The sequence below is a fragment of the Aptenodytes forsteri genome, unplaced genomic scaffold (genome assembly GCF_000699145.1).
Source record: "Aptenodytes forsteri isolate BGI_AS27 unplaced genomic scaffold, ASM69914v1 Scaffold72, whole genome shotgun sequence".
Lineage (NCBI taxonomy): Eukaryota > Metazoa > Chordata > Aves > Sphenisciformes > Spheniscidae > Aptenodytes > Aptenodytes forsteri.
In genome coordinates this window covers 1,663,673-1,679,848 of record NW_008796193.1, presented here as the reverse complement: position 1 = coordinate 1,679,848, position 16,176 = coordinate 1,663,673, and the positions used below count along the sequence as shown (strand labels likewise).

Sequence of the window (16,176 nt, the reverse complement as noted above, 5' to 3'; positions counted from 1 at the left end):
GCCTGAGATGAGCATCTGGAGTGGCTGCGCCTCATTAGTCTTGGACACAGGGAAATGAGTACTGCTAATGAGCCGCTCGGGCATCTCTCCAAGCTCTGGCACATCAGGATGCAGCGCGGGAAGCAGGACGCACAGAGGGGGAGAGGAGAGCCCCCTTGGATGGCAGAGGATTAAGGGAATGCTAACATCCACGGCTGGCCAGGAGGAGTCACAAACACAAGCTGCAATGTCCAATTACCATTGTATTCAATTACTGCTGCCTGCAATTCTGACATTAACAATGTTGAGTTTTTTAAACAGCTTTTTTTTTTTTAATTAGCCTTGCTATAGGCTGTTCTATCATTATATCTGTAACAGCTGTTTTTTTGGTAACTTCTTTGATAGCTCTGGAGCTGTGTTATCCCCGTCTTGCCACGTTTACATGCTCTGGTTTAGGGGAGGGGGAAAAAAAAACCCAAATCCAACCCCGAAACCCATCAACTGTGTGTGATTATTTTTTTTTTGTATTGTTTTTACTTTTTATTTTCATATAATGTTGACTTGTGCCTGGCAATAACAGCGCTGGAGCTGCGGATCCTCCATTTCACAACGGGGGGAGGCGAGGGCCTCTGCCCATTGTACCCCGGCACCGCAGGGACGGAGGGGAGTCAGCGTCTGTGGCTCTGGGCGCCACGACGGAGGCTGCCAGCAGGAACAGCCTGGGATGGGGACGGGCGCTCGGTGGGAACGGGCCGGCCGCACGCAGGCTGCGGGGTGCTTGGAATGGCACCGGCGCGAACCCCGGCCGCTTGCCAGAGCCGGTGTTCCTCAAACATCGCTGGTAACGCTGTGCCGTGCCGTTGGACCGGCATCCCGCCTGCTGCCCACCAGGGCCGGCCGGCATATACCCGTGCCGGGCTCTCCGCTACCCTGCAGCCCACCCATCTCCAGGGTTTGTTTTCTCATTAGTTTTCCTCCAGCCATCCCCTGCACGACGCCAGTTTGCATCCTGGCTCGTCACCCCAGCACTGCGACCACGCGGTGTGCCGGGGCAGAACGGGCACAGGGGAGGCCGTGCCGGGTCCGGCACCGAGCAGGCTCGTCCTCGGGGAGGATCCTGGCCAGGAGACACCCCCGCCCCGTGCTCCCCAGCCACGGCTTCCCACCCATGTCCCGGGACCAGACCCACGTCCCTTGACCTCATTGACAAAGTCACTCCCAAATTACCCAGAAGCAACGTAAGTCAGAGCTACCCGCTCACGCCACCTTAGTGACTTCATGAAGCAGCTCATAGTTTTTAGCATTTTAGTTTTAATTCCCAGTTCTTGGATTAAAGAGACGATCTGAATGCCCCTTCTTTTATAGGAAAAAAAAAAGAAAAAGCCCCCCAAAGTAACCCCCCCTCCAAGCTACTCAAAACAAGTGTGAGACACACACAACTCCCTAAGCGCTCATCTTTCAAAACTAAGAGAAAACAGCTTTAAAGCATGACCTCCATGCACCTCATACACACTCAAAGCCCAGGTAACAATCCTATCGCACTAAAAATTCACGATATCGGGTAGCTCGACACACACCTTGGGAACACCTGGAGCGGGCAAAGGACAGGAGAACGAACATCTCAACCTGCCTCTGCAAACACACGCACGCCTTCAACACCCACAGGTGTGCTGGGCCAGGGGCAGCCCCCGGCACTGGTTAGCAGTGCCAGCTCCCAGCCCGGGGATGCTATCAGGGGACGGGCACCGCATTTACAGGCTCATTTCTTTGCTAATCTGCTCATTACAACCGAGGGCTGCTGCGTGCAGAGGCCAGGGAAAAGCCTGGTCTCATCCCAGCAGATGCAACTCTCGCCTTGGAACAAACCCAGGAGGAACAGCCCGCAACTGCGGTTTGTACCGAAACAGGAAGCATCCCCCGGAACAGCGGCGCTCGCGGCCCCGCTTCGGACACCGGACAGCCCTCAGCAGCACTGCGGACGGGACTGCACTTCGGAGACACGGCACTTGGCATCCCAGCGCGGCTGTGTGGCTGCATCTATCTATCACACAGCAAGCAAGAAAAAAAAAAAAAACCCCACCACACTAATTAACGTCACAGCTGGACGAATGGAAAGGCAGTGACCACCGCCAAGCCCCCTCGCTTTCCACAGCCGGTACCCGTGTGCCTGCACGTCGCAGGTCCCCCCATTTCCCTGCACCCCCGTGCACCCTCCAGCAAAACACCCTGTACAGATTCTCACTATGGTGCAGGGTACTGCAGCCACAGCGACACGGGGTGCAGGGGCAGAGGTGCAGGACCCTGGGCCACAGGGCAGGCAGCACTGCCCGCTCCCTGCCCAGCGCTGCCTGGAGCCCCTTCCCTCCCACCCACCGCAGCTCCCACTTTGCCCAGTGCAGGTTTGCCACGGTGGCCCCGTGGCCATTGGGACCCGGACGGGGCTTACCCCCATGGTGTAGCCGTCCGCCTGCAGCCACTCAGCCCTGCACGACCGCTCCTGCGGACGCCAGCCCACTGCAGTAGGCTTTTGATACCGTATCACTGCTCAAAAACATTACCATTCCCATGAAATAATATTTTCATTTAATTATCAAACTCCACCTTGGGATAGACGCGTCCTTCCTCCCAGGGAGGATGACGATGGGGTGGAAGCGCTCTGCTCACTGCTGCCCACAGCTCCCAGCTCTCGCTCCAGCGTACGTGATGTCGACAGTGTGTTCAGTCCCCCCCGCACCCTGGGTCTGTCCCCTCTATTCGCCCTGTGATTTCTTCTGGCAGTGACTACCCGTGGTTGGACAGTGTCTAGTACAATGTGGCCCCAGTCTTGGTGGGCTGCCTGCAGGCGCTGCTGTAAAACGAATGCATTGAATCCAAACAAAATGCACATGGAGCCTGCTCCTTCTGGAAGTGCCTTGGAAGGAAGAACTGGGCCCCATTGTGCTACAGGCTGCACGACACGAGCAGTAGACAGTCTCTGTCCTGAGAAACGTCTGATGCACACAAGCCCGAGAGCACAGTAAAGGCAGAAAGGACCGGCACTCCCACGCTGCGCCCACCGAGCGAGAGGGGCAACAGTAAATCCAGACTGCTGCTTTATGCTCTCCTTTCAAGAAGGGTTTTGGCTGGGGTTTGGAAAGGAGAAGACCAGCTCGCCGGGAAGGCGAGGCCAGGACAGGAGCGTGAAGGTATGCGTGGGAAGGGGATGGACACCAGGAGAGCTGGCCAGGAGACTGGGACAAACCGCCGGTGGCCAGGGAGCGAGCAGCTTCTCCTCGGCATCTGGAGGGCTTTGTCCTTCTCCATCTCCCCTGCGACACCGCATGGCCAGGGCCCAAGGGGGAAGGTGTCCAGGGGCTGGTGGGAGGCCAGGCCATGCAGGTGCCGAGCCCCCTCCCTGGAGCCCTGACCCTGCCGGCTTGCGAGGGCTCTGGCACACCAGCACAGGCACCGTGGCCCCAGCCAAGGGGTGGGAAACACCAAAACAGACTGGCATCACCTGGCCCAGACATGGCAAACCAGACTGGACGCTCCCTGGCCACCCCGGCATGGGCGCACCCACCCCCGTCCTGCTCCTGCGGGTTGGCCAGAGAGGAGCAGGGAAGAGGGGGCAGCTTGGTCACCCACCCATCGCTTGCTGGGGATATGCCAAGTCCTCCCTCCCAAAACCAATCCAGTTACTGTGCAGCCAGGGATGCATTTCGGCAGGTCCCCGGAGCCCCAGCCCTTCCCTCTCTCCTGCCACAGGGGCGCGATGTCGCTGGGATGCTCTAGCATCGAGCTCACCTTCCACGTCTGGGCATGGGAGCCCGGCGCTCTGTGCTCATGGCCAGGCTGCACCCCTGCACCAGGACTAAGCCTTCGGCCTCCCAGAGAAGCTCCTGACACAACACTTTTTCATGGGAAGGCCAGTGGGAAGCAGACGAGGCAGAGAACCCCATCACCGCTGTGCGGCGCGTTTCTGCGCTGGCCCCCAGCAGAGCTGGGTCGGGAGCGTGGGATGCTGAGGGGGGTCAAGGCAGCAACAAAACCCGAATAACCCAGTAACAGAGGATGAGTGACTCCAGCTACCCTCCTACAGACTGGTCAGGTGTCATGACAAGACAACGATGAGAAATGAAATTCCTCCCGAGCAGCCAGCCCGAGGCCACGGGAGGCTCGAGCAGCTCCAGCGACACAGATGCTGGCTGCAGGAGTAACCAAATAACCGCTCCTTAACAGCCCCCCCCAGCACACGGTCCTGCCTGGCTGCCTTGCAGAGGGCGCCGAACTAAATGCTAACGCCAAGAGATGGCGAGAGAGGAAAGAAGAGCAGCAGAAGACAAGAAAAAGCCAAGCAAAGGCTGGGAGAGCAGCATTTCGCTCCAGAGCAGCACTTCTTTAAGCAGCTATAACTGAACCACGGCTCAGCTACAAAAACAAGGAGACAACTTGGACGGGCTGGGGGAAGCATCCCGTCCCGAGTGCCGCTCTCCCGCAGGCGCCTGTCGGGCAGCGGGAGCCCGGCCGCAGGAAGAGGGAATCCAGAGGACCATTAACCAGCATCCTAAAAATAATTCCTGGGGGTTTCAGAGCACCTCGGGAGGCGGGAGGGCTCAGCGAGGCAGGCAGGAGGGCTGCTCGCGAGCAGTGATTTCTTTGCGGTAGTTGCACTAGCCGACCCAGACGCATGCCCATCACTCACCGGCTAGCCCCCCTGGTGAGGCTGCAGGTGATGAGTGGGTTAGTTAGCAGCCTAGTCTGCTAGCAGCCCAATTAGTTAAAAAGTAATTAAAGACCGCTATGAAGCTGAAGATGAACATGATTGAGTTGGGACAGAGGGAAAGTCAGGTCCCTGCAATGTATTAGCATCGCTTGAGGAATTCACTCCCATTAGATACTGCTGCAGCCAGGAGCTTAGCAGGATTCGAAAGTAGATTAAACATTTATACAGATAATGAGAACATCCTGTTACATCAGATAGGATATAAAAAAATAAAGGCTAGACACTTCAGTGCCACGAGTCATAAATTACCCACCAGCTGATGGAGGCGAGGAAGAAGTTTCTCCAGCAGAGTGGGTGCATCTACCTTCCAAGGAAGCGGTTAGGCTGGAGCATCGTTTTTGGGAAGGTGCGAGTGCCCAGCCCAGCAAGGGCTATGCTGGGGCATCACGACAGGGCTGCCTTCGCAACCGATGCATGTGGAAGGGCCCAATCCTGCACGCTGCCAGGAGCCCCCTTGTTCTCACTCAAGTGCTTGAATGGTGCACAGCGTCCCGCAAGGTCTCATTTTGTATGGATGGGAACACAACATGGTACAGGGTCTAAGGCACACCCCGCAGCCGGGGGAACCCGGCCTGCCTTGCGCCATGCTTGGTGCACCTCACGGAGGGGGGGTGAGCAGCAGGATCTGGCCCGTCCCAGCTCCCTCATGCAGCAAACAGCAAGGAGACAGGAGGGTCCCGCCTCGGCAGCCCGGCTCCCAGGCACCTTTCGCGGTCAGAGGGAGGTGCACAGTCTCCCACGCCGATGCTGGGGTTGTTTAGGCAGCTGCAAGGGCCTGTTACACTTAACTTGTGTGCAGAGGTCCCTTAAATACAGCAAAAGATGATTTCCTAGATGCTTATCAGCACTCCTGGCAGCTTCTACTGATGGAGACAAAGGACTGGACACGGCTCGTGTCAGATCTGAGAGCTGGAACCTCTTTTTTTATCCCTGGCTGAACACCGCTTGCAGAAATCTCCCTCTCCCTTCCAGGTGGGGCCTTAACGCACCCAAGGAGGTGGGGAAAACCCAGGATAACTCTCAGTCTCCATGGTGAGCAGCAGGCAGATGCTCCCGGCCGGCATCGCTCCTCCTCTGGCAGCGAGCCTCAAGGGATGCGCTCCTGCGGGGGAGTCCCATCCCTGCTGCTCTCCCCTGGAGCAAGCCCAGGACAGGCTGGGACTCTCCTCTCTGTAAAGCTGCCACAAATGCAGCTGCACGTCTGCTCGGTCCCCCTGTGCCAGCCCTGCCCGCAGGCTGCCTCCCCCTCCCAGGCCAGGAGCCAGGATGCGGGCAAGCCCCGGGGGCTCCCCCGGCCGCTGCTGCCTGCTAGACCCTTGAAAACAGCCGGCACCTGGAGCCTCGGGGCCGCGTGCCCAGCACCCCGTCACCCGCAGAGCAAACGGGCGCGGGAGGGAAGGCAGCGAGTTGCAGGCAGAGTGCTGCAAGACAAGGGGCTGAGCAAAGGGGTCGGCATCTTTGGTAACGCTAACACACAGAGACTTGAACTTCCAAAGCACGGTATGAAGGTTAATTATCCTCCGCAGAGTGGAAGTGCTTCCCCTGCATTTCCACGAGCAAGAAGTGTCCAGAGAGCTGCCCCATGCCCCGGGCTCATCGCTGCCCCAGGACCATGCTCCAAGCCAGCCCTCCGTCCCGGCAGCTACTGCTGCTCCCTGACAATCTCATCTTAACAGGAGAGCAATGAACGATGACAAACAAGTAACGCACCACAGCAAATAAATGCTGCTCTTGAATACGTACGCAGAGACTTCAATGGACACTCCTTTGCCAGCTGTGCTGCAGAGATAACAGGGGAACACCGGGCAAAGTTCATAAACACCACTGAGTCAAATGCCTTGATTATTGCAAGCGCCTCCTCAGATACATTTTCCACATGCCCAACCAGCTCGGTATCGGGCTGCAATGCTCCAGGTGCTTCCAACCTCAGGTACTCCAGCGAGCAGGTTTGCTTTGTGGGCATGGCTGGGCTTAGGGCACAGGGCAGGGAAGCTCTGCAGCCCGCTTAAGAGAAATGCCCTCACGCAGAGTTACTGGGGCCATTACAAAGATCCAAATAACTTAAGGTTGTACAGATCCAAACCACTCACCTAGAATCCACCTAAGCAGCCGGCAGCAAAAATCACAGGACTTTGGTGTGGCACATGCCTTGCCTGCACAAGCATCCCTCCTCAACAGGCAAGCAGATGCACTCCCTGGGCACAGAGATTTCCAATCCCCACCAGTCCCGCGGGAAGCAGGGCCGGGCTGAGGAGGGGTGATGGATGCACTGGACAGGTTACAAAATTTTGCCAAACACAAACAACAAGCAGCATTTCTACAGATGGCGTTTCTGCTAGCAGCCATGCCCTGAAGAACCTGAAGACTTCTCCCTGCCTCCGTGAGCATCTCCTGCCCCGGTTTGCAGAGGCAGGTCTGTGCAGCGGGTGAGCTGCTGAAGCGGTGGTTGGTAACGTGGCTGCCTGGGAAGGTTCTGGCTAAAGGTTTTTTCCCCTTTTTGAAAATGCCAGTTCTTGGAAACTGAAGCATCTCATGGGAAGACAGTAGCTCAGAGATGCTTCCCTGGTCTAGAATGGAAATTCTAGTGAAACCACGTGGAGGGCCCCCATGAGTGAGGCCGGAGGGGGCCCAGGGTGGGATGAGGGTGGGATGAGTTTCCCCCCAGGGAAACCAGGACCTGCCCCCACCCATCCCCAGCAGCCACCAGAACCCAGGGGCTTTGGGGGATGATGCTGGGGACCCTGTTGTGAGGATTAAACCATCCAGAGCAGAGCTCCCATCCAACCTTGGGCTGGTGGTAGTTGCTTTGTAGCCTCAGGTATGAGGACTTACCTCCTTCTACAACTTACTTCTTCGTTATGGGGGTCATTCTTACTCTCCACCATCCAGCTCCATGGAAAGTGACACTGAAGACCAGAAGCAGGTCAGGAAGAGACCCAGATCTGGAGGAGGCTGAACTTTGCACTCTTACTACGTTGAACATAAAAATACAGGTCTTGCTCCCCCTGCTCTGGCCAGCCCCTGCTGCCCTTCCTAAACCGCGTCTGTTCAGAAACTTCCGAGAAAATCTCCCCTTGTCTCCTCTCCCTCTGTAACAACCAGCAGCAGAGAGTGCTGGGGACCGGTGCAGCATGGTGCCTGCGGGCACGAGGTGCACCAGGCTCCCTGTTCTGGGGAAACACCAGGCACCAGCACAGTCCTCGCCAGGAGAGACGCTGTTCCTGCCTCCAGTCCCCCCTCTCTGGCTCCCCTCACCGCTGCACCACCCCTTTGCCCTCCCGCTCCTCCGCAGCATCCATCCACCAGAAGCGCTGCAGAAGCTGCTGTGCAGAGATAAGATGTCAGCCGAGATGCCAAATACGTGTATCTTTTACTCCCGAGGGGATGAGCAGGGCAGGCAGTGTTTCCTTCTCCAGCCAGGACCATGAGCACCGGGATGCTCACGCAGGCAGGGCTCTGGAAAGCCAAAACCTTGCCAGGTGGTGCTGTTTCACACTGCCTGTTAACAGGACGGCCACATCAGTGGAGTTTGGGGGAGCCCACGCTGGCTGTGTGCGCCCAGCACCGCTCCTCCCTCTGACACCCCTGGATCATGGCTGGGAGAGAGAGCCTGGGGAGAAGCCATGAGCAAAAGCCAAGCAGGGAAGAGGAGCGAGGCCAAACTGGTCGAGCCTCCCCAGGCAGGCAGCTGCCGGCTCTGGCCGCGGGAGCCGGGGCTGCAGGCAGCGTGGACAGATGGCTACTTCTTGCCCAAGCAGCTTCCGTGTCTCATTCACAGATTTGCTGTCCCTGAGTCATTGCCCTTCAAACGACAGAGGAGCCGAGCTTCCTCTGCACGGAGCCAGGCATGAGCCGCATCCTAATGGCATCCCGGTGACAGCGGGAGTAGCCCCTGGCAGCCAGGTATATCCTGCACTCCTGCCTCTGCTGCCTGCCTCCCACCCCGGCAGGCAGCTCTGGAGCTGGGCAGCGGAGGAAAAGCCCCGTGGGGCATCTGTGGGGCCAGGCGTGGGGCCATGGGATGTTTTGATGAGACACAGCTGCCTCCTGGGGCGCGGAGGGGCTGGGGCTGCTGCGTGCGGTCCTCGGGGCTCCCAGGTGCCGAGCCCTGTGGTGGTGCCCGGGGTCTCTGCCACGGGGAGAGGCCAGGCTGTGTGTGATCCCTGCTGTGCACAAAAGGCTCCTTTCCTGATGCAAAAGATGCCTGTCCCCGGACGGGGACCACGTGAAGCCCTTCGCGTGGGCAGGTCCAACGCTGTCCTGGGTTCAAGCAGACACCGTGTGCATCCTCTTCCACCTCTCGGTGCCCGGCTATGGGGAGGGTGCTGCCTCCTCTCCCCCCGAAGCGCAAGGATGCTCGCACAGCTGGCAGTCAGTGCGACACTAGCAGATCCCTTTGTCCGTGGGGACAGCGCGTATCTCTGCCTGTTATGAAAAGTGGCCATCCCCGATCTGGGCCACCCCAGGCAGCCCATGCCAATGGAAGTGTACCGCAAGGGGGGCCCGGGGGGGGGTTGTGTCATTTTACCAGGTCACACATTTTGCTGATACCGTTGCACAGGCTGCTGAGCTTACTGACTCCCAGAGGCTGCCCTCACCCAACAGGACCATGGCACAGCGGACGCTTTCCAAAAGGCATCGTTAGCTGCTGAAGTATCGCACCGCGCCTCTGCCGCCAGAGCTGAGCCTCCTTCTCCAAGGAGCTCGTTCCATCCCGCCGGTGAAGCCCCCACGCGCATCGTGCTCCCAGGGATGGGCACATGTGGAGAGGAACCCGGGCTCGCGTGCATCCAGCACCGGCGGCAGCAGGCACAGCTGGGAGCACACGGGCGCAGGAACAGGCGCCAGCACCTGCGTCACTTGTAGCTACTTGGTGACAGTTTGATGGAGACAGATCTCTCGCCCTCTTCCCTGCACCATTTGCCGACCTGCCTGCTGCTGCACGGAGACTTGCTGCCTTTAAAAACTCCTATTTTTTTTTCCTTAAGCACCACCGACAGATGTTAACAGGCGAGGACCAATAGACAACCAACCAGCCGAAAGCAGGCAGCCAAACACCACTGAAATCAGCGGTAAACCCCCCCACCCATTCACACCACCACCCAACAGCCCAGCCTGAGCACTGGGGGAGCACCCCGCGGCCGCTGCCCCCACCCCAAGCTGCTTCACCCCACAGCAACCGCATGGGTCCAGCCGCCAGCCCACCACGCACCCCCAGGCATCTTGAGACGTCTCAACCCCAGGCTAAGCTTTGGACTGTCCAAGCACCGACTCAGCATCCCCCTTCCCTCCTGGCTCGCAGCGCTCCCATGTGTCCCGGGCACTGCTAGAGCATTTCTGACACCTTGACACTTTTTTTATTACAGAGCAAACTCCTTTCATCACTCATTTTTTGGTTCTTCTGTTTTTCGATCTTTGATCTCCGTTTTCAAGCGTCTAGGTGGCCCCCGACACAAGGCGCAGGAATTGGGCCGTGCCAGAGGCTGTGGCTGCAGTAACTGCATGCCTAAACCCACACATTCCTTTTGTTCAAATTCTTTATACAATTTAATCACATCTTTATGCAAGGCTGGAAAAAAATTACCTTTGCTTATATGGAATTGGTGTTGTAACATGGAGCTGTGCATTCGGCTAAGCTCACGCATGTGGTCTTGCTAAAATTGCCAAATTATGTACTGTGCTGATCCGCTGGAATCACTCTGGAATTCTTTTTTCACCTCATGAAAATGCCAGTAAAGCTCCACCTCACCAGCCAGGCTTGTTCTTGAGGAAAAGCTCCAAGCACAGACACCAGAACTGCCCAGGTGCTCGGGAGCAGCTTCTCCCCTCCCGGGCACTGCTGCTCCTGGCGCAGCACCCACGAGGCCACTAAGGCTGCGAGAGGGGTCCGGGCACCCGGCAGCCACCCATCGGCGGATTCACTGCAAGCCGCAACGTTAATGTAACTCCAACCCTGGACTTCACATTTAAAAAAAAAAAGGCAAAAAAAGCGCAGGATTTTGGTGAAACCACTTTTCCTGTGGGTCTCAAGGGACCTCTCCTCTGCACATGGGTCTCCATGCAAGGAGCCATCCAGGCTCGGAGCCAGAATGCACCAGGTTGAGCAGCATTTTGGATAAGCCCAGCCCAGACAAACTCAACTCGAGCTGCTTTTGTGACGGTAAAAGGCTGCTTTGGTTCCCCCAAGAGGTGTCCCTGGCACTGGGATGCCCCCAAGACACGGCCCTCCCAAAGCTCCCGGCCCCGGCGTGCTTGGGTTTCCAGAAGATGCTCTGCAGGGAGGGATGCTCAGCAGAGACACCAATCGCTGATGCTGTTTCTGGCTAAATAAGAGCAAGAAAACAGGACCCCCGGAGGGTGTTGAACCCGGGCACCACAGATTTGCTCCCCAGCCGCTTGGTACGGGCTGTGTCAGGCGCGATGCTGCGGCACCTTACAGTGGGGAGCGGCCTCTGTCTCTCACTGCATTGCCTGCACACCCACAGTAGGGAAGCACTGGCACGTCGCGAAAGCCTTGGGAGTGAAATCCTGCCCTGCCAGGGTCCCCCAGACAGGCTGTCTGGTAGGTAACGGGGAAACCAGAGGTGCAGAAACAGATCTGGCCAGGGCCGCAGCGGGATTCAACAGCCACTGGCCCACGCGTGCAGAGAAACCCTGATAATCTAATATAATTTGAGATGCTACAGGTCCTGTCCAGCCTCGCCTTCCCACCAGCGCTCTGTTACCAGCCTCGGCCCTGCAGCTCCTGGCTGTCAGCCCTTCTCTCTCTACAGCTTTGTTTCTTGCAACCTAATGAACCCTTAATTCAGCAGGCTTTGTCCCATAGATCTTGATTTGCCCTAGTACCGGTGGGAGTGTGCACTTTTAGGAGAGCTCTCCGTAGCGGCTGTTGGCGAGGGAGACAGCACAAACACAGTGCTCTGCCTTTACAGAAGCAAACCTCTCATCCGGCGGTGGCTAAGCTGGAGCAACGCTGCTTTTTTGCCTGTTCAGAAAGACAGAAAAAAGGCCCAAACCAGCCATAAGCATCCCACAGGGCATCACTTCGGAGGGACAGGGATTTCGTCCTGCACTAAGTCCTGCAAAGCCTGAGCCGACGGCTCGCCTGCTGCAAGGGCTGCTGCTGCCCCGCATTTCCCGAGGGACATTCAGCTGCAACATCCGTGTCCCTGGTTCGTGACCTCCTCGAGCCCTTTTGAAGGATGCTACCAACGTGTCACCACAACCGCTCAGTGCACGAAGTTCATCGTGTCTTGCAGCAACAGAGGGTACAAGTTGCACAGGAAGAGGGGAGATGGAGGTGGCAGGCAGCTGCTCCCAACTCATTTAAGGAATTTTCCCTCTTATAGGCAGAAAAAAAACAACTATTTTCCACCTCTTTTATGTACATCACCGCTAACTAGCACCATGGCCCCAGCAGCTGGCATTCAGGTCTTCTTCACTGCAAGAGGTGAAATGTATTTCAGAAGACGGATGGACCTTGCGGACCCGCTTTGTCCTCTCCCTCCCCTGTTCGCATGGTGCCGGGGGACCTGCCCGCGAGGGGCTGTGAGAGCCAGCCTCCACGAAACCCATCAAATGTAAAATGCAAATAAACACTAAACCTGAGAAATGTATTTTCACGTTTCACTGTCTGTCAGCCATAGGGATTTTTGGTGTTAGTTGTAGGAGTAATAAGTAAAACATTTTCGGAGTAGGATTCAGAAGCTGTTGGTGCTGCATGGGAATAACAACGTATGCAGAAAGTGGGATCTGCCCTGGAATTATTTCCAAGCAGAAAATAAAAAGGCCTAGGAGAATATTACAGCAATGAGTAATCTAAAGAGCTGAATTACACAGAGACCCCACCATTTCATGGCATTTCTATCTCCCGCAGCTCCCGGGGAGATTTTGGCCCAGCCTTCCCTGAGTGCTCCCCCGAGCCCCGGGCACAGACGGATCCGGGCTTTGGATACTCAGGATGCTGCTCACCCCCCCCGGCAGCACCTGCCTTTCCCTCACCAAGCGCAGGGATGATTTATTAACAGGGAATGACGGGACTCGTGTGTCCCTGTTCATCCTGAAACCAACCCGCAATGCTCAGCTGTTTCCAGGTTTCCAAGTTTTTAACTCGGGGTCAAACCTGCTGCCGTAAGAAGGAACTGGCTGCTCCGGTGAGGCTTTTGTTGTTGTTTTAAAGCAGATGCAATAAAGAGCCAAAATCACCGGGTTGATTCGGCTGCCAAAGAGCTCCATGTGTGCTGCTTATCGAGCCGCACTGCTCCTTGGGGACGAAATTACAGGGGGATACATGGCTCTGCAGAGGGAGGCTGTGTGCAGGTGAGCTGGAGCTGCTTTGTTTCCCTGCCTTCATTTTTCCAGCTGCTATTATGGAATAGGAAGGATGCAAATGGGAGGCAGCCACGCGGTGCAGGAGCGCTGCTCCCACGGCGAGCACGGTCCCCTGCCCTGCATACTCACCCAGCCCCAGAAATATTATTTAAATCCTGTTTACCCAGCTACAGGGCTCTCTGCAGCCAGAGTCCTGCTACGAGGATTTTGCAGGAGCCTCTCACGCCGGCTGAGCTGTCTATTATGTTTTCCTCCACTCTTCTCCTGTTTTGCTGTCATTTGTTCTCATATGTTTTTACCATCAAGCGGTAGCTCTCTGCTGTCGCTTACAAGCGGGTGTTCACATGAGCAGCGTGCAGCCACAAGTCACATCAGAAAACGTTCTATTATTCAGCATCCAGATAGGAATTACAAATTCAGGCTGCTTTAAAAATCCCGCCAGCCAGATTTTCCAATGCAAGGAGTAACTGCAGCCCCTGCTGAAGTCCAGAGGACTCGAAATCAGGCCAAAACTCGCTCGTCACCACCACACTGGATGAGTATGGCGTTAGCCTCATTTCACAAATGGAGAACAGCCACCGAGAGGGTGAGGTTGAGACTCACAGCTGTGCAAGCCTAAAGTAAGGCACCTAAATACGTATTGAAGCACCTTAAATAAGTGGCCTGATTTTCACGAGAGACTGAAACGAGCAGGAGCTGCGAGGGCTCGGGTTGGTGCGTGCAGACTCGGGCACCCGCACTGGAAATTTCCTCGCGGGTGGCCCGGGTGAGTGCGTACAGGTTGGCCCTGCTGCTCGCGCCCTCCTGTTGCTTCCCAAATGCCGCCTGTGAAATCGCAAAGCTGGTGCTCGCAGATGCTCTAAGGATGCAACCGTCAATGTGACACAGAGCAAGCGAGGAGGTACGCGCCTTGCCGCTGCCACCTTCAGCTCTGCATCTCCTAAGCTCATTTCCTGCTTTCTCGTCAAGGATGTTAAGACCAGAGACACTTAATGAAGACTCATCTAAGCACGGCTCTGTTTCTAGATGCTTCACAGTCCATGGGAACATCTCCTTGCCCAAGACCCAAAGGTAATGATTATTTTCCTATCTTTCTTTGCTACTCTCTCTAGGTTTCTATACCAGCGAGCACAAGCACGTCGGACTCAGCAGAGACGGACGCTAAGCCTGAAGTGAGGGCATCTGTACACGCTACAAGAGACAGCACAGGAAGACCCCACTTCTGCTGGGCCCTCGGGAGTGGGAGCAGCACAACAGCGGGCAGCGCTGAATCCCTTCATTCACCGCGGAAGCGGAGCAGCAGGACCAAACCACTCGGTGCAGGCTAAATACCACGTACCTTTGAAACCGCAGGGGGAATTTGGGCAAGCAGATTGTAATTACCTGGCCTGGCACCGGCCCAGAACGCCAGCACTAGCTCCTTTCCAAAACCAGCTCCTTACAAACGCGGGTCTGAGAGAGGTGGCCAGGATCTCGCCGTTGTGCCCTTGATGAAAGACACCACCCCGGTGTCCCCAGCACTGTGCCCTGGTGCTGCTCCCACGCTTTCCCAGGGGACGAGCGCTGCGCCGACAGCCACCCGCGCCACCACCGCAGCTCCAAGTGTCCCTCAAAACTCTCCCAGAAGAGCAGTGGCCAAGTCCCATCCTGTCACCGGGGGATGCTCTGCCACCATCCCTCTGGGGACGATGCTGTAACACACCCCGCTGCCTCTCCCCCAAGACACAGCTCCGAGAAGGGGAATGCAGGTTTAATTATCAAGACCATGAAGCTTCCCGGAGGCGATGTCCAGAGGGAGCTTGCACAGGTGAGCCAGGCAGCTCGGAGCAGGCGGAGGCTGGAGGAGCCGCAGTGCTAGGGCTCATGAGAAAGCAGGGGAGCGCCCAGCAGAACCGCACCGGGCTCTGGACGGAGATGCAACCACGACTCTTGTTTTGGAGAGGGGACGGCACCATGCTGAGGCTCAATCCGACTGATGCTGGGGGAAGCAACCCATTTGCTTTCCGAACGGGGACCGTGCCCTGGGGCTGGGGATGGTCATGACGCTGGGGGGAACGCCAAGGGGGAGGCACATCCCAGCACCCCCGGCCCATCTCCCTGGGGAGAAGGGGTGGAAGGGCTGGAAAACAGCTGCTGCGTGCGGGGAAGGGGCTCCGGCACCGTGGTTCATCTCAGGTCACCGCCTGTCTACACACCTCAGCTTAACGATGGTCGGGCAGAGCCCTGAGCTACCCCAGCCCTGTGCAGCACCCCTCCACAGCAGCAGGCCAGAGACAGCGGTGAGGGGCCCCACACCTGCCCTGGCTTGGCCTGCGTGCGCACAGGTGTACATGCATGCGTGCACGTAAAGGGGTGCAGGTGAGGCTGGTAGGGAGTGGGGTGTCAGGAGGCTGTGTGCGCGCGGATGGGTGCGAAGGGATGTGGGAGTGCACGCACGCTCAGGCCAAGCCCCGCTCTGCCCTCTCGCTCCCACCACCGCATCCCGAGGGCTCTGGGCCCGTCCCACTGGCACTGCCAGGCTGGGGTTCGGGGGGCAGAGAGAGACCCCCAGCCCGTGGGCAGGCAGGAGCGCGGTTCTGGCAGGCGTGCGGGCAGGGGGTACCCAGCACCCTCCTGCAGCCGGGACCCCCGGGGCTCGGCGGGCCAAGCCCCCCTCTCCCCCCCCGCTCCCCCCACCGCATCCCGAGGGCTCTGGGCCCGTCCCACTGGCACTGCCAGGCTGGGGTTCGGGGGGCAGAGAGAGACCCCCAGCCCGTGGGCAGGCAGGAGCGCGGTTCTGGCAGGCGTGCGGGCAGGGGGTACCCAGCACCCTCCTGCAGCCGGGACCCCCGGGGCTCGGCGGGGCTACGGGACAGCGCGCAGCCCGCCCCAGGCTGCCCGCCCGGTGGCACGGGGGCACCCCGGGACGCCCCCTCCTACCTTGCAGTCTGTCAGGCAGGATCTGACCGAGTAGTCTTCCGATTGCAAGTACTTCTCCAGCAAGAGGTCGAACTCCTCGTATTTTTCCTGAGCGTGTTGGTCCAGCCGCTGGTACGCCTGGACGCAGCTGCTACAGGCCTCCCCGCCCAGCGCCCCGGCCGCCGCCACCACCACGTCCACACTCA

The 16,176-nt window shown here is 57.8% G+C and overlaps 1 protein-coding gene across 1 annotated transcript in view; it reads right to left on the bottom strand.

Moving 5' to 3' along the window:
• Positions 1 to 16,176, bottom strand: part of FAM155B (family with sequence similarity 155 member B) — a 32,813-nt gene that overhangs the window by 8,393 nt on the left and 8,244 nt on the right. Inside the window, exon 2 of the mRNA XM_009288095.1 lies at positions 15,992 to 16,172. Within this exon, the coding sequence (XP_009286370.1) occupies positions 15,992 to 16,172 (181 nt within the window). The remainder of the gene's footprint in view (positions 1 to 15,991; positions 16,173 to 16,176) is intronic.